The 22,143-nt window shown below is 39.7% G+C and overlaps 1 protein-coding gene across 3 annotated transcripts in view; it reads right to left on the bottom strand.

The window, feature by feature from the left end:
- The window catches only part of CTNNA2 (catenin alpha 2), a 407,233-nt gene that overhangs the window by 57,814 nt on the left and 327,276 nt on the right, over window positions 1–22,143 (bottom strand). For all 3 annotated transcript variants that reach the window (XM_039383431.1, XM_039383432.1, XM_027729292.2), the window contains 3 exons: window positions 6,982–7,074; window positions 6,545–6,701; window positions 2,853–3,053 (listed from right to left, as the gene is read on the bottom strand). In XM_039383431.1, the coding sequence (XP_039239365.1) occupies window positions 2,853–3,053; window positions 6,545–6,701; window positions 6,982–7,074 (451 nt within the window). The remainder of the gene's footprint in view (window positions 1–2,852; window positions 3,054–6,544; window positions 6,702–6,981; window positions 7,075–22,143) is intronic.

The following is a 22,143-nucleotide window of genomic DNA, read 5'->3' on the forward strand; positions in this document are numbered from 1 at the left end:
TATGAAAAAAACGTCCCTAATATCTAATTTAAATCTCCCCCGGTGCAACTTGAGGCCGCTTCCTCTCATCCTTTGTTCCCTGGGAGCAGAGCCCAACTCCCCCTGGCTCCCCCCTCCTGTCTGGGAATTGGAGAGAGTGAGAAGGTCCCCCCTGAGGCTCCTTTTCTCCAGGCTGAGCCTCCCCAGTTCCCTCAGCCCCTCCTGCTGCTTCAGCCCCTTCCCCAGCTCCATTCCCTTCCCTGGACACGCTCCAGCCCCTCAAGGTCTCAATATCCTCTACCCCAGTGTATATGTAGGCAGGGATCTGTTCTCTGGGAGAGGGTATATGGGGCACAGAATGGCACAGGGGTATCTAAATACCATTTTAACCACTGCATTTTAGGGCAACGAATTGAGTCAGTAAATTCTACCTTTTTAATCACAGAGGAATAATAATCAATGCCTTTGTAAATGGCCTGAAAAGCTGCAGATAGAAATTGTGCTGTAATATTAATGATCCACATTCATGCCTGGCATAAATTGTTAAAGCTTCATCAGCTCCATTGAATTTGGGCCCATTTTGTCTCCTGAACTTCTGCTGCACAATTTGTACATGATTTAAAGTTCTCAGCATTGAAAACACAATTTTTTAATTTTTTTTTTTAATACTCTCAGGTTTACTTTGATTTGACAAAATACAAAATAAGTAATAAATTTGAGGAACAGGGACTTGTTTTTAAGTATTGAATCTCAGCATTAACAAGTTGATGTCATCAATATGTACTTAGTCCATAGTTTATAGCACTTAGTTATAATTCAAATTATATTAAAAAGTAAAATAAATATGGAATATAAGTATTTATTGGGCCTATTATTGATCTGTATAATGGCACTTTATACCTGCCAGTTACTCTGTTGAAAAATTTTTAACAAAAAATTTTATGGAACATTAGGTCAGAAATTTTAGCTGAATAAAAAGCCTGAACAGACATTTTGTTTTGCTTAATGAAGAAGTCTTAGTGATAGGAAGAATTCTGCAAAATCCCTCCTTGATCAAAAGACAACTTTAACACAAGAGTGCAACAAACTATTTTACCATGTCAGACTGAAAAGATTATTTTCCTCCTGTGAATTCGTAACACCAGTTCATACACTTCTAGAAATTAGCCACATTTACAGTACTTATTCCACTGATTTGTTGTTGGGTAGTAAAAACTAAAGTGATTAATGAGAACAACTCTTGGACTCACTCTTACACCTCCCACCTAAAACACACACAACTCAAATCACTAAACTTTAAGAAAAAAAGAAGCAAACCTCACTGCATTATCTTCAAGTTAAAGCGAAAAGGCATTTTGGGCATTTTTAAGGCAAAAGGGCATTATGGATATTTTTAAGGTCAGCCAGATGTAAAGAGAACAAGAATGATGCTTAAGAAATGGCTTTGTAGGGCCCAGTGGAGTGTGTACCATAGGTTGAAAATTATATCACTGATTTTTGACCTCTCCCCAAATTTTCTCTCTGCAGCTCACAGGAAAGAGTCTGTGAAAGTTAATTCTACAGGATATTGTGGATCAACCAGTGTTGCATGTGTTCAAGGTACAACTTTCTAGTCATAATCACAATCTCAAGAATCCACACTTCAGCTACAATTTCTAATAAATCCTACTGGAAGGCCAGAAAAAGAAGAAATTCTTGATTTTGGTCATTGGGATTTATCTGTTCAAATAAGAATTGGGGTCTCTATTAGGGCTAAAAGATATTACACTGGGCAGAACAGTAACACAATAATATTAAATAATCCCAACATATATTTTCAGCTTATTTTGTTGATTCCTGTTCTCAAAGTGAAAACAAAGACTGCCAGAGGCACAAAAGTTTTTGCTTTTCCATCTCATAGGGAAATGACTGGTTTTTCTGTCCAAAAGCTACATTTGCTGCATCCTGAAATTTTCATTTGTTCCCTCTAAAATGATCTTGATGATTTTAAATCCCAGATGAGCAAGTGCAATCAGGTGGGGGAGGATCAGCTCAGACATTTTCAGACATCCATAATACGTGAATCTGTGTCATACCTGGTCACCTGGTCAGTGAGTGGAGACCTAGTCTGTGAAGGCAATAAAATCTAAAGCATGATTCACGAGAAAAAATATAGACCACTGCTTCAAGATGAGAGCACTTGACTGCACTGAATTATTGAGATGCACATAGCAACAGACAGTACTGAGTATAAAGGCGTTTAAAATGACCAGCTTAGATGCAACAACCTACATTTAGATGAATCCAATCCCTGCTCTGTCAAGGTAAAAACAGGTTGGAAAAAAAAAAAAAAAAAAAAGAGGATTTTTTTCTTCCCAGTCTATCAATCCAGCAAACTTTTATATTTTTTATATAATCTACATATTTTATATAATCTAGCAGACTTTTATATTTTTTCAATCAGATAATACATTTTCAGTTGCTCATATGTATTTTTCAGTGAAAAATTGTTCTGTTTAGAAACATAATTTCAGTCATCAACAAGTACATTCACCTGCACAGACCACAGAGTAATGTTTGTAATGATTTTCCAGAGACACACAATACATAATCAACTGACTCAGAAGAAAAGACTGTGCATTATTTATTCAAATCTAGAAACTTTGATGAAGCAGCCCAGTCTTGATGGGTTACAGAATCTCTTCTCAGTATGACTTCTGTAACAGAATTGAGCAGAGAATAAAAAAACCATCCGTGGTCATGAATTTATTTGTTTATATCTTGTTTTTAAGCACAGATTTCCCTCTGAGTTACAGATCTCAGAGAATTAACTGAAATTTTTATGTGACCAAATAATGAATATTTCAATAAATCAATAATTCTAATAAGCTTACCTGTCTCAGAGAGCAGTTTGGTAGCTTCCAGCACCTTCTCAGTATAAACTCCAGTTTCATAGTTTTCCATCTCTGCATTAATGATGTGAATAACTCTGGCTGCACGGCCTCGGATGGCACCTGCGGTCCTGTCCAGTGTATCCACATCCCCCTCTTGGAGAGCAATCACACACTTATTCACATCTTCCAGAATATGGTTTTCTGGAACGGAGGGGAAAAAAAATACAGCTCATTTCATTTCCTTCTTCCTCGTAGCAAAGCTTACAGATTTGGGCAAACAGCAAATGTCAGTGTGTTAAAAAATTGATATCTGTCTTTATCCAGGTCTGCAAAGCAAATTCTCTTCTGTGATATTATGCCACATAATAGTAAAATTCCCAAGTGTGATAATTATCTTGAACAGGGATTGGACTACATCATCTTACCTATAGCATGAGTCCCAACCTGCAATTCTTTTCAAACCAGTCACATTAATTTCAACCATCACACTGAATTTTGGTGTAATAAAAATCAGTGCAAAAAGGAAAGTGGTCAAACATTATGCAGATTCTCTAATAAACAGTCTGAAGATGAATTTACACACTCCCATGAAATTTAATAGGTTTGGTTCATTTGTGCCTAAATAAGTCAGAAAAGAAAATAAATAATTTTGAAAACACAACAGCAAATGGCCTTTGTAGATAGCAGGGAGCCTGGGCACAAGCAGTTTGTCTCCTGCACTCCATCTATGCCAAAAATAAGCTCTGAACTTTACATGACACACACTATAATTATATGTGACTGTGCATATTCTGAAATAAGAGTTAACAACAGTGAGTCTGCTCAGATGAGGTAATATTGACCAGCTTCATTGGATTCTTGGGAGCTGCACTATTTTTTTTGGCTCAGAATCATGTGCTGCAGTATCATAATTTATGTAGTATTCTCATATAAATAATGTGAAAGGATGAAGCAGATTTTGATTAGGTCAGGCACTATTTGCCAGCAGCCAGGAGAGTCAAAGTAATTTCAATAAGACTATGACTGAATTTCATATTTGACCAAACTCAGTCTGAGACACTCAGCAACTCTAAAAACCAACTTGCTTTTCTGTTACAGACACCTCTAAACTGAAAATGAAATGTTGTTCCTTGTAGTAGTAGTAAAACAGAATTAATCAGTTCACCAACTGCTTTTTGTTAATTATCCTTGGCCACTAAAAAGAATGACTCACTAATCTTCAGTGTTAAAAATCCCAAGGTTGGATTATTTGAGAGTTTCAGAAATGTATTACATGATGTTGAATTTTACACTTTAACAACTATGGATGGAAACTGAAAGTCCCCTGAGATGTGAATCTGAGTAACTTGCAAGGCAAAATCCTTTGTTTAAAAAACTCCCTATATAGAATTAAAAAGCATTGCTTTGTTGAAATTTTTCTCCGCTATTTTGTTCTCACAAACATCATCAATTGCTTTTATGGTGTCATAACCAAATTTTGCCCAACAAGAAGTGCTACATGCATTTGAACAGACACTGCATTTGGAATATAAAATAACTTTTTAAAACCACGGTCAGCTTTGTTTTGGTAGCCTATTATTAAAACATGCCATCAAACGTGACACTCAGTATGAAGAGGAGGAGGTGTCATTTCAGGAGTTACATTTAATCAGACAGTAGCATTTAGAATGGTTCATTGGTTTAACATCTAAAAATAAAACTACCCTGTGTAAGCTGAGGCTTCCAAGCCTAGAGTAAGCAAGCATCAGGATTTCTGGATACATGTCGTGTTTATTTATGGACAGCATTAGGAAAAAAAAAAACCAACAAAAACTTAATTGAAATTATACTTCCCAACCACCTTGGAAAGTTTGGATCTAAGTCAAGACGAAGTTAGAAGGAAAAATGATTTGAGAAAAAGAAATGAAAACCCCCATCATCCATTCAACTGACTTCTGGTTTATGGATACAAGTACTTGGAGTAAACAAAGTTCTCAAGCAAATCAGAAAATGGCTATTTGAGAAAGTTTGCTAGCTCTTTGGCTTGTGGACTGGGCCAGCAGTTTACAGCCTGGTTTGCCCTTTCACTGTAGAACCAGGTCTGCTGAAAAGTGTCTGTCGGTCTCAAACCTCAAATAAAAACCAATGTGCTCCCAGGTTCTGAAGTACCCTTTTATTCTGACAGTTCATTTTCATTTCCTTGTCATGGCTTGCAGTAAGCACTCTAACAGGGCTGTTGAACAGTGGAATGTAATTAACTAAGTCAAACCATTTTCCTGTTAATAATACTAGTAGGATACAGCCAAACAAAATAAAGGTCAGGGGGAAAAGGAAAACTAGGGATTTTTTAAAAGAATAAATATTTTTTCCCTTCAAATCACACAAAATTCTATTAAAAAATTTAGGTAACATCAAGGAAAGTAATGTAGATTGAAACATAACATTTTGGCCAGACTGTCTCATGAAGTTTGCCTCTTCTGAGACATTCAGGTAAGCCAAGCACTCTTGGCACACTCTGTGTCCTTATGCACAACAATGAAATTCCCCTTTCAAACTGAAATAGGAAAATGAGTTTTCTGCAGCAGGCAATTACCCCAGGACACGGAGCAATCTGTAATTACTGTGTTTGTTGTGTATGACTGCATCACAACAATCCACTCTGCCACGAGTTGTAGCACTTTACAAGGAGGATGGAGAAAAGACTGTGACCCAAAGAGTCAATGTCCTTCTCTTCTCCATCCCTTCTTTATGTGAGGACTAAGATACTTTGCCTTTTTCCACAGCAGAGCTTGCTTTGCATTGAAAGCCTCCCCAGTGAGGTCTGAGAAGTGTAAAGATTTGCGTTTTCCTGTATTACTTTACTACTTCTCTCTGGTTTTATTGTTACACCAATAACTCTGAGACCCAGAAGTGCCTCCCAGCTCTCTCAGACACTGGCCATGTCTGACAACATACCCAGACAAGAATCATAGAATCATGGAGTCATTAAGGCTGGAAAAGGTCTCTAAGATCATTGAGTCCAACAACTAACACTGTCAGGTCGACCACTAACATATGCAGCCTCTGCCTATTTCCCTTCTTCCTATCCCTCTTCAGGGCCTGGTAACCTGGTACAGATGGTCAGGGGGCAAGGACTCTATGGTACATCTGCCCCACTGTACAGACACACTGAGCAAAGCTACAGAATAAAGCAAGGAAAGTGTCAAGGCCAGGTTGGACAGGGCTTGGAGAAACCTGGTCTAGGGAAAGATGTCCCTGTCTATGGCAGGGCATTGGAACTAGATGATCTTTAAGGTCTCTTCCAACCCAAACCATCCTGTGAATCTATGATTCTATAAAGTTCATCTTTCCTCCTCTTGCCTGCAACTGCACAACGATTCTAACAATTCCTACAAATACTGTCAGCCTGTCACAGGTCTGGAACACCTTTTTAAAAGGTGGCTAAAATCCCCTTTGTAACTGAGTTGAAACAAAACTTCTCTAGAAATAGAAGTGCAAATAGGATGCTATTTTCTGGGAGGTGAAAAGTCAACCATTGCTACCAGGGATTAATTGACATGGTGTGGCTGCTCCCACTGAGTGCAGAAGATCAGCATTCCCATAGACACAGACTAATGGATTAATGATGCTTTAGTAATTATAGCTTTTATCCACTCTGACCCATTACTTCAATTTAGGAGTATATTTTTAGAAGAGTGCCTTGATCCCAGTACCTGAAACAGAGAGGAAATCATCCACCGAAGTGATGTCATCAACAGCTTCAGTGAGGACTCGCACCTGCTTCTCCCACTGATCTTTAAACACATCCATGTTGTCCTGGGCTACTTTGCTCTGGGGTCTGGCAGCCAACGTGAGTGCAGCATTTATTACCTGTTATTCAAACCCAGTTGTTAGGAGAAGTGAAAGTTTTTTCACAACAAAAAGAACAAATAGTTTATGGGCTGTGTTAAAAACGCAGCATCACACCCCACTTGATATGTGGGTCTCAAGGTATGAAGGAATTTTTCACAGGTCATGGAAATCAGGCAACAATGTCATGACAAAGACAAGGTTATAATCTTCACCCAGGCTGTTTTCCCTGTCTCAGCTAACTGATGCTTTTAAACACTAAAAGAATTCTCAGGTACATTTCAGTAGGAATCTTACTTACCTGTGGGCACAGACTATCAATCTGTGTGGCTGCCATACGCACTAACTTCACACCTTCTTCATTATTTGAGATTGAACAGGCCAGATTTGCAACCTGCAATGAAATAAGCAGATGAGAATCAAGTTTTAGGCAAGTAAGCCATTAGAGTCATAACTTTCTCTGTTCCTATTGAGCCCTGCCTGGAACGAAAGAATTGTATACAAGAAGAATAATGCATCATCTTCTGTGCTGGTGAACAGAAACACGTGTAGATTATTTCCTTACTGGCAATCTGAACTACCCACCTTCTTTAGATTTTTCTCAGAATCTGTCCTCACTGTCAAGTGTTTCACATCCTCCTCTATAGCTTGAAAATTATCTCCTGAGAAGTCATGTAGAGAATGCAGAGCACCCAGACAATTGTCTATACATTTCCTTTCCTCACAGTTTATTTTTTTTTCTTATTAAGCAGGTCCAAATGAATACAGGTAATCAGGTTCATCCATATACTTTGAGCTTTGCAAAATGCAGAATCTTTAATGCCCTAACACATGGAATTGTACTTTTCCATCCATAAACAAAACTCTGGGAAGCTACATACCACTCGAATATTTTCATTTTTTTTCAGATCCCGATGGTTTTATGAGGGTTTTATTTCAGTTCTCAGGTGGACCTCTTTATTTCTGTGTGGTTGCCTGCCCTACAGTAAGATAGATATCCACCATAACAGTGATGTGAAATGTCTCTGGTGAAAGCCTCATTCTGCAACATATGCCTGAAGATCTCATTCAAAGATCTTCGGATCTACATTTGCTCACTCTGGCACAGCTCTGGGCAGTCTGAACCTCATAAGACTGAAGGCTATTTGGATAAGATGAAGACAGAGGAGACCTAGAGAGACATCTGAATGAGATCTAGCAATCAGATCATGTCTCCAGAGTTGCATCTCTGTAGTTTGGATTCAAGTGGAAGAGCATGTTCTCCCAGCTCATACAGTTCTTCCAAAAAATGCATTCCCAAAAGCTTTGGCCAAGTCCATGAATCTGCCATGGTTTTCCAAACAGCAATTCGTGGCACAGTGCACATAATTAAGCTCATCGGTGATATTTAAATCACAAAGGTACATTTTGGGATGGGGGAATACAGGATATTTTTTTAATCATCCAAAAGTACGGCTTTTAATTCTAATCTACATTAAAACAAACTTATAAATTTTAAATATGCTTCCTTGATATTATTCACTGTGCCTGAAGGCACAACTATCAGTTGGAAATGATTCATGAATTAGTTCAAATACCCCCATCCTTCCAATTTTCCTCCAGTCTCCCCTTGTGGTATTAAACTGTTCTCATCTCCAGTGCACATCCCCGCATTAGCCCTGATCCATCTGTTCTGCATGGAACCTATTTCCCTTCACAGTTCTGGGGAACGTGGTTTGCATATAACACAGTGCCAAAGCTCAGGAAAGAAAAGAACCCAAGGCTTCAAAGAGTCTTGCAGGCATTTCCTAGTCAAGATTTTACCATAGTGTTGTGATTTTTATTTTCATTTCATGATGAGACAAATGAGTGAGTCTGTTTGTTAACAGCCTTACAGCCCTCGTGTCAAAAACGTTCTTCTGAGCTGACATCTTCCAATTAAGTCACCATTTTCTGTAGTCACTTCTTTGCACACATCAAACAGACCACTTTAATCTTCACCAGAAACAAAAGCTAAGCAGGATGATAATTAGAATGCATTAACATGAGTGGAAATTACAGACCTTAAAGACTAGTAAATAATATTAAGTTCAGCAAGTGCCATCTTCCTGTATTTGAAATAAGTGGCTTTTCAGATTGCCCTTTCATTTTGTGATTATCATGATGGGAATTTGTCCTAAGGCTTCAGATGCAACATACATCTTATTTTTTCACAGATAGCACTGAAGGGGGCTGGATGTCATGAAATGGCAATCAAACTGTGAAGCAGGTCTTTGAGTTCTGGAAAAGATTTTGGCAGATATAATCAGCAAAAATAAAACTTATTTAGTCTCTGTTAATTACTCTTTCAATAAAATTTGATGAGATAATAATTGGATGTTGTAAAGTGCCCTGTTTTCTGAGGAGGGATTCAGACATAACCAGAGAAAACTTTTTCTCCTTTATTTGTAAAACACAGTTCAGCACATTGGTTTGGGTGCTGATATCAATACAGGAGTACAAATGTAATCTATTGCTACATTAAATATGCATCAAAAGAGCATTACAGTTATCTGTTTAAAAGAAATAGTGATATATATCATGTATAATCCTTCCATGATGAGCCTAATAGTTTCTGTGGTATATTTCAAGTCTTGCATAAATACAGCACTGTATCATCAGCAGTCAGAAAGCAATACTGTGTCACAATTCAGCAGGGAGAGTGCCAGCCTGTACCATGGGAAGACATGATTATGTCAAATAAGTACAGAGATAAGCAAATTCCACAAAGGTAGATGCAATCTGGATAAAATTGAATTTAGCACTGCAAATCGGAAATACTATGACTTTACCCAAAACTGATTTTTAAAACATGGGAAGAAATAGACATTACTTGCTTAAGCCTGCATTTTAGTGCCACTGCATAAGTGTGGATCTGTGAAACAATACAAGTTCTAAGTGCACTCAATCACCAGATACTACACTATTTAATTATTTTGATTGACTTTCCTATCAAATACAGAGTCGGGTCACTATCAATTAGTATTCCTGGCACAGCAAGGTCCACATTCATGCTCTTAGTTGATAGAAACCATGAGGTAATTCACCATGCTTTTAGCCTACTATAAATTCAGCAACTTCAGATATTTTTCCTATTTAGAACTATGACAAGAAAAGCTTAGACCCAATTCCACCCCACTTAGCTGAGACACTTTGACTATCCTTCAGATAATAGAAAAAAAGAGCAAGGCCCTTCCAGAGGCTGTTTTAGGTCTCTGGTTGACTCTCTGATCCTCTAGATGTGTCTAGTTTATTATTTAAACTTAGCTGGCCCTGATGATTGTTGAAAAAGGTATTACTGAAATGAAAGAGGCTGTAATGATGTATTATAACTTGTTTTGCATGGGCATAGTTAATACAACAAACTCTTCAAGGCTGGGAATGCGTTAAATATGCCATTCCTGAGCCGGATGGAGCAGACAGCTTGAAAAGGAAAATAAAAAGGCTGTATATTACCATAGCTGCCAATTACCAAACCTTTGATTTGACAGCCTTTACCTTTATGCTTCAAGTGCTCTGTCTCCACCAAAGCATTGAAAAGAAGGTTTCATGAAAGGCTGTGGAAGCAACCAGGTAATTAATTTTTTCTTTTTTTTTCCTGTTTATTAAGTTCCTTGAGCACCCTGACTTCACTGAGTGCCATAAAGAACTTAAGATTGTATTAAGATCAATGTGAACTGTCTGAAGAGCATTTATATGAATGAATACATTTTAAATACCAAAATCAATGAACTGTGAATCATCCTCGAACTGCGCGGAGAACGTAATAACAGTGAAACTGCTGTGCAGATAAACATTATTGTCCAGGATTTCAGGTCTGCTAAGCTACTCTTACACCATCAAAACAATTGCTAAACACCTTAAACCTGTCCTGTAAGAGCACGGAAAGGTAATGAGCAAGAAAATAAACACTCCAGGTGCAGCAACGTTGTATTTTTCTGTAATCACTGAACCCACTGAACCAGCCCTAGAACTGGGGATGTGAAGAAGCAGGTACAAACTGCTTCATATTCATTTCCATCACTGGCACTGATAGCACAAGATGCAATTCTGCGCCTTGCCAGGTATCTCTCTTTAATCATGCAAAGAGTTCCAGTAGTTTCAGTTATTTAAAATACATACAGAACCAGTCACAATAAAATACATCCGCATGTATTTGGTTGTATTTCAGCTTCAGTTTCTTGCTGGATAGCAAATTGGGCTGGGGAGGGACTTGGTTTCTAATGCAAATTTTTATTATTCTTTGTGGTGTCTTGACCCTGGTTGGACCTCAGGTGCTCTGTCACTCCCCTCCTCAGCTGGACAGGGGAGAGAAAACGCAATGAAAGGCTTGTGGGTCGAGTTCAGGGCAGGCAGAGATCACTCACCAGTTACCATCATGGGCAAAACAGTTAACTGTGGGAAACCAGCTTAATTTATTACCAATCAAATCAGAGTAGCATAATGAGAAATAAACTAAATCTTGAAAACACCTTTCCCCCCTCCCTTTCCTTCTTCCTGCACTCAACTTCACTCCCAAATTCTCTCCCTCCTCCCTCTCAGTGGCACAGGGGATGGGCAATGGGGGCTGTGGTCAGTCCAACATGTTGTCTGTGCTGCTACTTCCTCCTCAGGGGTTGGACTCCTCACGCTCTTCCCCTGTTCCTGCCTGGGGTCCCGCCCATGGGAGACAGTTCTTCATGAACTGCTCCAGCCCAGGTCCCTTCCCACTCCTTCAGGAACAGGCAGCTCCATCATGAGGTCACAAATCCTGCCCAGCAAACCTGCTCCAGTGTGTGCTCCTCTCTCCATGGAGCCACAGCTCCTGCCAGGATCCTGCTCCAGCACGGACTTCCCACGGGGTCACAGCCTCCTTTGGGCATCTCCCTGCTCTGCTGTGGGGTCTTCCATGGGCTGCAGGTGGATCTCTGTTCCCCCCGGACCTCCCTGGGTGCAGGGGCACGGCTGCCTCACCATGGGCTGCCCCTCGGGCTGCAGGGGAACCTCAGCTCCCATTCCTGGAGCAACTCCTGCCCCTCCTGCTGCTCTGCCCTGGGGTCTGCAGGGCTGCTCCTCTCACACATTCTCACTGTCTGTCAGGCTGCTGCCCAGCAGTTTTTTCCCACTTCTTACACACATTATCCCAGCGGTGCCACCACCATCTCTGATGGGCTTGGCCTTATCCAGCGGTGGGTCCATCCTGGAGCCATCTGGAATTGGCTCCATGGACATGGGGGAAGGTTCCAGCAGCTTCTCACAGAAGCCACCCCTGTAGCCCCCCTTGCTACCAAAACCTTGCCATGCAAACCCAATACTCCATTGTTGAAAGGCCATGCCAAACAGGATTTACCTAAGGACACATGGATATGGCAGCTGGGAGTGCAGGCCCTGCTTGGATGGACAATGTCTACACTGGTTTTTCACTAGGAAGCAATTTAAGAGTGGATCAGCACTTTTTCATTACATTTGTCATCTATACTATTTAGGACAGGAAAGCTTTATTTCTGCCATAAAATTGCCCTCCACGTTACCAAAGTAATCAAGGATCTTTCACATTAATTTACTTTATTTTTACACTGATTAAAATCAGGTGTAGTTACCTTTCATTGTATTTTTAAACTAGATTGTTTCCACTTTTGACTTTAGCTCTTTGTATTATTAAAGGCAACTATGACTATCAAGATGTATTGTCCTCTTATGACTATCGAATTGTATTATCCTCTGGTTCAAAATTGAATTCAAAAATTTAACATGGCCACTCTGAATTCAAATAAGAGAAAAGGTCCAAAAAAGAAATCCATTGCTTGGAGTAAAAATGTAAAAAATGAGAGCATTATGTGCTACAGCAAAGGAGCAACAGCAACACAAAGGCTGCAGAATATCAATTTTTTAACTTTTTCTTTTATTCTTTTTTTCACCATGAATTGCTTGAAGAAATGATACCAAAAAAGCTCTATTCGGCTTTCCCAACTATTTAACCATTCAAAGGTAAGAATGCAATCTATTTCTATCTTACTTACTTAGTTTTCCATATTGCTGGTGTGTGACTTTCTTTTTCTTTTGTTATTCATGCCTTTTCTATTTTGTCTGCACCATACATTTGAGAAGCTGAAACTTTCTGAGTTACTCAGCTTGAGTTGAAGGTGGTTTAAGTCAGAGACTTCTTTAATATTCACAGTGGACTAAACCCAAGCAAATAATCAGTTATGATGTTCCAGCTGATGGGATGTAACTTGCTGAACTGTGGTATCTTAACTATTTGTAATTATTTATCCATTCACTTAGTAATTTACCCAGATATTGCTTCAATCTCTGAATCCTTCAAAATTTTGACATATATTAATGTTGGTACTGCTGTAGGCAGCCCAGTGATATTCATGGAGCCACAAATAAGATTTTTTTTTCTAAAGGAGAGCAGAGTTGAAGCCAAGTTAGCCAAGATCTTCAACTTATTTATCCTCGCTCTATTCATTCAAGCATTATATTATGAGCAAAACTCTATTTATCACTAGACAGGATGTTTTTGCACATACACAAACAAGTGCCAAAAATCAAAATGTCACTGAGAGTACATATTGCAGCAGATTCCTCTTCCTCGTCATGCACTGCAGTGCCAATTTGTACTACCAGGAAAATATTAGACTGTGGCCTCTTTCTCAGTACCTTTTCCATATGGCAATGGGGGGAATCACATACTGGAAATAGGGACAATTTTCCCTCATTTATATCACCTAGAATAAGAGATGTATTTTTCAGTTGTTTACCTGTACATATATTTCTGTGTATTAAAAATCTAATTGTATAGAATCATAGAATCATAGAATAGATTAGGTTGGAAAAGACCTCCATGATCATCAAGTCCAACCCCTGATCCAACTCCAATTACTATATCATGGCACTAAGGGCCACGTCCAATCTCTTTTTAAAAACCTCCAGGGATGGTGAATCCACCACCTCTCTGGGTAGGCCGTTCCAATGCCTGATAACCCTCTCTGTAAAGAATTTCTTCCTAACATCTAACCTAAACCTCCCCTGGCAGAGCTTGAGCCCATGTCCCCTTGTCCTATTGTTGGTTGCCTGGGAGAAGAGACCAACCCCTGCCTGGCTATAACCTCCCTTCAGGTAGCTGAAGAGAGTGATGAGGTCGCCTCTAAGCCTCCTCTTCTCCAGGCTAAACAACCCCAGCTCCCTCAGCCTCTCCCCATAGGACTTGTGCTCCAGTCCCTTCACCAGCCTCGTTGCTCTTCTCTGGACCCGCTCCAGCACCTCAATATCCTTCCTGAACTGAGGGGCCCAGAGCTGAACACAATACTCAAGGTGTGGCCTCACCAATGCAGAGTACAGGGGAAGGATCACTTCCCTGCTCCTGCTGGCCACACTGTTCCTGATGCAGGCCAGGATGCCATTGGCCTTCTTGGCCACCTGGGCACACTGCTGGCTCATGTTCAGCCTCCTGTCGATCAGCACCCCCAGGTCCCTTTCCACCTGGTTCCTCTCCAGCCACTCTGTGCCCAGCCTGTAGCGCTGCAGGGGGTTGTTGTGGCCAAAGTGCAGGACCAGGCACTTGACCTTGTTGAACTTCATTCCACTGGAGTCAGCCCATCTCTCCAGTCTATCCAGATCCCTCTGCAGAGCCCTCCTGCCTTCCGGCAGGTCGACACTCCCTCCCAACTTAGTGTCATCTGCAAAATTGCTGATGATGGACTCAATCCCCTCATCTAAATCATCGATAAAGACGTTAAAAAAGATTGGGCCCAGCACTGACCCCTGGGGAACACCACTGGTGACCGGCCGCCAGCTGGATGCAGCTCCGTTCACCAGCACTCTCTGGGCCCGGCCCTCGAGCCAGTTCCTGACCCAGCACAGAGTGCCCCTGTCCAAGCCGTGGGCTGCCAGCTTTTCCAGGAGTATGCTATGGGAGACAGTGTCAAAGGCTTTGCTGAAGTCCAGATAGACCACATTGCATGTACAGCAGTAAAAAAGGGCATTTCTTTTATAAGTTAATAATGATCTGATTTACTGAGTTTGATGTTTGCTTAAAAAATTTTACAGTACCAAACCCTGAACATATTTAATATAAACTACTCAGACATTTACAATATATATCTAAGGAGATTGGTAAGAGCAGGACTTTAGAAAGCTACAGAGCATTTTAAGCACAACAGCTGAATGTTTTATTTTATTTCTCATATGCTGCCCACTGAACCTGTGAAAACTCTTTTCACTCTCAAAAGGTCAGCAGCATATTCTCTCACACTTACTGCAGGAATAAGCCTTTTCCACTCACTCAAACTCCCTTCAGACTTGCTCTGTATCAGATTTAGTTGAAAGAGTTTTGGGAGATTTCTGCTTTTGGTAATGTCCGAAGTAACTTGAATAAATTCAGTGGGTTTTGGTCTGAGATTTTTGAAAGAAACTCAACAGTGTTGGAAGCCTCATGTGTACAGAAAACTTAATTCTAAGTGAAAAGATCCTCATTTGGAACAATTTCAATGAAGTGTTGTTAATACAATCTGAATATCCTTGACTTTCTAGGACCATTCTGTTACATGCAGTGATTATGGTTTATAGAATGGAGTAAATGTGAGATCAAAAATGAAACACCTTGGAAAAAACCCTTCTACTTTACTATTTTCATAACTGAAAAAAGCCAGCATTGGTTCATGTTCAATTATAGAGCTGTTAGTAAAGGGCAGAAGAAAAAGGTATTGTATTATATTTGATCCTTTACTTTTAATATTGAACAATAATAATGATTTCAGATATGAATAAAGAAGATATTCACTAGAAGTAAATACTGATTCTTCTTTCTTTTCTTTTCTCTCCAAATAAATGGAATTGGCCATAAAACTCTGTCTTCCTGAAACAAGTCAAGTTTCTACACCACACTGATGAGCCCCAACCATGATAAATGTGCCTGACTGCGAGTACAAGAAACCCCTGGTGTGGTCTAAAAGAAGAGGGAGAAAATCCTATTGTGCATCTGGGATTTTAGACCAACTTTCCAGGTCTTAGCGATTTTTCAGCAGGATCATCCAAAGAATTCTCTGTGGCAAACAGGGAAAAGGTAACTGATTAGAGAAAAGGCAGGTGAATGTCTCAGAGCATTTTTCCAATTTACACCTGAGAAAAATTATACTGGAAACTTCTTCAGTTTTATTTGTAAAATTATTCAAGCAATGCTGTTGGAAACTTGGAGTAAAACAGTGCCCAGAACTATCAACCTGCATCCTCATCTAGAACAAATGGACTCAGAGGTGCCCCAGTTACTACATGAAGATCCAATCTCATAATTAAAAATTAGGGGTTCTCTGTTTCACTGTATCTCTAAATAGCTCGGAATTCAAAGACTTTAGAAAAGTGGGTGTGGATGTTAATTCCCAGAGATGATATCAATTGAACTATTTTGTGTTTTGACAGAAAAGTCCCTTGGGAATTACAGATGATCCTCCCTTGTTTTCTTAAGAGTTGGTTTCTAAGGCATTCTAAGGCATTCAATAGAATTAAATGATAGTACTAATGGGGATCCTGTATGGCTCCCAGCTGGCCAGCTGGGAGATCAGGACTTCACTCAGAAGCAGAAAAGGGCTTCACTCCTGAAGTTCCCTACTCCAAGAGTTGGGATTTTCCAGGTGCAGTGGGACATTCAGCTTAGATATGTGGGATTTCTCTCTCCAATGATTTGCTCACTGCATTGATGTAACTTCTGAATTTTCTCTCTATACATCTCTATCCTCTGATGAAGAAATAACCAGCAAACAGCTGCAATTAAGCCAAGAAGAAGAAGAAGAGCAGAAGTTAAGAGAAGAAGAGCATAGTTAAGACAGGATTTGTACTTTGGTTTTAGCTTGTCTGGAGCAATACAGCATTGCACTGATGAAATGCAGAGAGTATTTGTCATACAAAAAAGCAGCCTAAAAAGCCATAGGGAATCTGTTCCCTATTGTCCATCTATTCAGGAAGGCCGTGGAGTAGATATCCTGTTCTAAACCACACCACTAACATGATCACTGAGTCTAGAGAGTATAGCTAAAAGCGACTAATTTGATTTACTGATTTTCTGAGGTACACGTATAACTGCATTTTACATTGCAAGGGTACATGTTTTTTACTTCTTGTCACAGAAAACAAAGGTAAAATACCCAACTACAAGAATTCCTTCTGCATAGGTCAGAGACCAGCAACCCATCTCAGTGTTCTTTTACCTCTGTTAGCAGGATTGGGTTACTTTCCTACTTAATTTGACAAGAGGTAAAGGATTTTTGACACCATTCTTCCACAGTTAGTCTACTCACACCGAAAAACCAGTGAACAAAGAATGCAGAGGAACACAACAAAAACTACAGCAGTATCTCTGAAATGTCAGACAACAGAACATTTAACCAACAACAACTGTTATGTTCCAAAGTGTGTGAAGTGGCCAAAAAAAAAGGTCTTGGTTTGTTATATCAACAATTGAGGAAGCAACTCGGGAAGTTTGTGACCTTTCTGGTCAATCTGCAATCAAGGCCACTGCTATTAAACTTCATCATGAATTATGAGCAATGTATAGTGAAATAGTCAAGGAGCAAGAGGGCAGTTGGTGTCCTATGGAAACAAGATTTACAACACTGCAATGTGTATGAGTCGATCCCATAAAGCACTTTTGACAACATACCCCTGGCAGTGCTATAATTAATAGATATTAATAGCAAGTAGTTACCAAAGCAATCCATCTATCTAATAACAGTCCACTATTTTGGCAAACTGCTCAGTGACCCTGGGACACTGATGCATGCCTGACTAGGTTGTGATAATTAAACGTTAGTTATATTATCAGGAAGCTGTATTTTGACAGCTGTTGAAGAAAAAGAGGGGACTGTGGTAGGAACTCAGAAAAGTTCAAGACATTAACAGAAGCTTTGAAGGCATTAACAGCGTGATAACAGACACCCCAGGGTATAAACAAAGCACAAATTACAATCACTGATCCCTAAAGAAACATAACTTGCAAGTTAGATAGAACCAATTTTATTTAGCTGACCAATGTGGATGGAGCTGAACTTGGCAGGGGATGCAAAGAATAATAAGGACTTCCACGGGTATGTCAGCCAGAAAAGGAAGGTCAAAGAAAGTGCATCCCCCTGATAAGCAAGACTGGCAAACTGGCAACAACAGATGAAAAGGTTGAGGTACTCAATAACTTTTTTGCTTCAGTCTCCAATGGAAACCTCTCTTCCCACATCTCTAGAGGATGGACTACAAGGCAGGGACTGGGGGAGCAAAGTCTCTCCCACTGTCAGAGAAGATGAAGTCTGTGACCACCTGAGGAAGCTGAACATACATAAGTCTGTGGGACCTGATGAGATGCATCCCAGGGCCCTGAGGGAATTGGCTGATGTAGTTGCCAAGCAGTATCCACAGTATTTGAAAAATCATGGTAGTCAGGTGAAGTCCCTGGCGACTGGAAAAAGGAAAACTTTGCACCCATCTTAAAAAAGTGTAGAAAGGAGGAGCCTGGGAACTACCATCCTGTCAACCTCACGTCTGTGCCTGGGAAGGTCATGGGACAGATCCTCCTGGAAGCTCTGTTGAGGCACATGGAGACAGGGATATGATTTGAGACAGCCAGCATGGCTTCATCAGAGGCCAGCAGGCTGAGGGAGGGGATTCTGCCCCTCTACTCCACCTCGGTAAAACCTCACCTGGAATCCTGGGTCCGACCCTGGACCCTCATCACAGAAAAGACATGGATCTGTTGAACTGGATCCAGAGGAGAGCCACAGAAATTATCAGAGGGCTGACTTCCTTTATAGGGGTGAGCAAAGAAATTTTTATTTGGGGTAATAATTTAACAAAGTCCCATTCAGAGACTGAATTTACATGTATCCTGTTTTTGTTCAAGGATAATCTATAAAATGTTTTTACAATAATGGCTCAACAGTAATGCAAAACTATAACATGTGCCCAGAAACAGAATGTGTAGACAAGGCAACAGAACTGGATGTTCCCTTTTCTATTCCTCCTGTCAATATGTTTTAACCCTGGCATGGAGAGAACTCATATTGGCTCCAAACATCATTTAGTTTACTCATCTGCCTAACAGCCCTTTTTCCTGCTAATACATCACCTTTTCTCTTCAAAACATGTATTTATGACAATTATTTTTACAATGTGAGTGTCTGACACCAATAAAGATCCAGAGTATTTAGCAGAAAAACTACATGTTGATATGAGGTATTTTCCCATTTCTGTATTATAAAAAACTAGTCAGTCCATTACTCCACACTTTTTGTCCTATCACTGTCTGTCCATCCTTTTTCTAGGATCATAAACAGGGGTATCTTACATTCAGTTGTTTAGCAGCATTTATACCAGTAAGGTGACTGCAGCCAAGACACAGACCTGAGCGCTTACTTGCACACACTCATCCACCTTTTTCAACTGCAAACATAATGCTCAGCAGAGTTTTAGCCGAAAATACCTATTATAAGAGTAGGTTTTCCCCCAGTGTTTATTAGGAAGCTATCCTTCATCACACTACAGGTCATCATTGAGTTTTCCAACATCTGTCTTTAAATTAAATGATTTCTGAGACATCATCCTGGAACAGGAAAAAAACTCAAAAACACAGAAAACGTAAGGTCATATACAATAAAATGGAGCACTACTAAGTCTTCTCTCAGGCCCATTCCATGTTGCTTTGAGAAGTGATAATTGCACCCAAGAATACGTCCAGAAAAGGTGATGGGTTCTACCTGTACTTATTTTTATTTTTTTTTAACCCATAGATTGCCTCTCTGTGAAGCAGGTGGGGAATAAATAACACCTTCCTTTGGAGTAGGCAAATGAAGTTTATTTTAATGTTAGGAACATTGTGGCTAAGTTTGATTAGTTTTGACAGGAGAGCTGATACCACAGCAACATCCATGCCATTACACCGATGTTAATATAATATTACTACAAGTCGTGGAAATTGGAGCCGAAAGGAAACTTGACAGACGATGCTCCTGTCTGAAGGCAGGATCAGCTGTACCCAAACCACTCCTGGCAGGTGTTTGTTTCACTTAGTCTCACAAGTCTGCATTGATACACATCGGATGGATTTCTATTCCTGTACGCGAAACATTTAATTAGGGAAAACAAATAGCAGCAGTGTGTGACGAGGTCAGGCTTCCTGGATCAACTGCAGGCAGCGTGCACTAATCAGGGCCCATTCAAATACATATTAGGAGATTGAGTAATGACAGCAGGCAGAAAAACAACCAAAAAAAAAAACCCAACCAAAAATCAATAACCCCCCCATTTTTATTTCCTCTGCACATTTCTCCTTTGCAGACTCACTGTGAGCTAAAATATGGGCCTGAGCTATCGGAATTTGTGAGTGAAGAGAACAAGATAAAAACCACATTTATCTACTGCACAGCAAGGAGGCTATTTGCATCCTATTAGGACTATTTTTACATGCTTGTAGTAAACTCACAGATCTTTAGGACCTTAAAAAATTACAAACCAAAAAATCCTTAAAATGAGTTCTACCAAGAAGCTACTATCAGTGGAGGTGATTTTTTAAGCTAAAAGAAATTTTGATATCCCTTCCCACTGTCTTTTTTGCGTGTGCATTTCTATGCACGAAACACTACCACAAAGGATTATTGGTTGAGTCTGAACAATTCATCTTGTAAATTAAATTGCCACATATTACCCACGTTCTTGAGATATCTTTATACACTTGGAAGAGCAAAGGAAAAATATAATTAAAACATATCTTTGAAGGATTTTTCTTTCTCTGAAAGAACTTCTTTTTACCATCAGAACAGGTGACGTGCTGGTTCCTCTGATCTGTTTAACACATTGTTATTGCTGTCTCAGATGTCTCTCAGACTCCCCAGATAATGCAAAAATAATGACAAAAATTTTGATCACTACTTGTATTATTTAAAATGTATTGCAGTCAACTCGATTCTATTTATTTGAAAACCAATCCCTGTTCTCAGAGTGAGAAACTGCAGCAGGAGCCCTGAACACATTAAAAAACATTAGTACATTCTAAGTATTAATTCTTTAAATTATGTGTGTGAAAGTAAGAGATTGTGGGGGTTCAAGTGCAGCTATAAACACAAACAAATCAGCCCTTGCACAGTAAAGGACTGCAGATCACACTGAACTCAATAATTCTAGAGATACAAACCCCACCAACTCTTACATGAAATGATGAAGCCTCTCCATTCAATCCATCCTATGAGACAAAGCTGAAGGTCCCCAACTCACGTAGAGCAGCTTTGTTACCCTTCAGCAAAGCTGCAGTGATTTACACCAGCCCTGGCTCATAGGACACACACTTTGGTGAATAAATTGTAGCTTTGAAAAACCAAGGTAGAAATTAATTCCACAATCAATCCACCAACAGTACACAAATGGTAGTAAATACTTCTGTGTTTTCAATTCTCCATCTGTACAATGGCATTCCAGAAATATTTGAGAGACTCTGTGTAGAAGTGTCTCTGTAGTGCCAGTCCATGTATAGAAAGAAGTAAGTAAAATAGTATTTTCTAAATGTGGCAATTGATCACTAAAGCTTTTCTTTCACTGGATTAAAAAGACACAATTTGTTGACCAAAGAGCATGTCATAGTCTCTATAAAAAAATGCAGACATCATTGCTACCAGAAATGAATAACATATTACAAAAATATATCAGTCCTATATCCTTTTATTCTCCTAATCCCCATCTTTTTAATGGTTAATTTATTGTGGATTCACTGAACAGCCATCAGCATACATTTGCACTACTACCAACTGGAATTTATTCATCTGGTTGCACAGAGGGATTTGTTAGTTATTGGGGGTCAGTGAACATGTAACACAGTTTTATAAACTGATATTGAACAGGAAGAAACTGCATTAGAATGAAGCCAGAATAACAATAAGCCAAAGAGTCAGGTGAGTATTTCTTGCTTCATCTCTTATATACACCTTTTTTTTTTTCACTGCCAGGAAGCTAATGCTTTTTATATTTATATATATTTTTTAAAAATCTTTCCTTTCTTTCCATTACTATTTTTTTTAGCTCTCTGAACCCCCTGACAGCTGCCCTGCTGACAGCCTCCTGCCAGCTGAAAGGGCAGGGGAAGGAACAGCACCAGTGCTCTGACAGTGTGTGGCTGAGCCAAGCGTGTGACAGGGTTTTGTCCCACGGACAACGGGTCCCAAATGGCAGCACAAGTTGCAGCTTCTCAGTGCTAAGAGCTTTAATCCTACTTTTTACTCCGTCTTACTTCAAGAGGTAGTTTGCAATATATCAAATAATTGATTCTTTCTATATATTTAGCACTATCCAGTCATCAGCTACAGTGGAATTAATCTTGATTTCCATTGGCGTGAGTGACAGGAGAAATGAGCTCGGGGATATAGTTTGGGGATAACAGCTGTTGAAAATGTTTATTTGCATAAACACGAGGAAATCAATTCCATTTCTGAGGCAATGG

The sequence above is a fragment of the Pipra filicauda genome, unplaced genomic scaffold, assembly GCF_003945595.2.
Source record: "Pipra filicauda isolate LSUMZ 115617 unplaced genomic scaffold, ASM394559v2 scaffold30_size5312502_pilon, whole genome shotgun sequence".
Classification (NCBI taxonomy): domain Eukaryota; kingdom Metazoa; phylum Chordata; class Aves; order Passeriformes; family Pipridae; genus Pipra; species Pipra filicauda.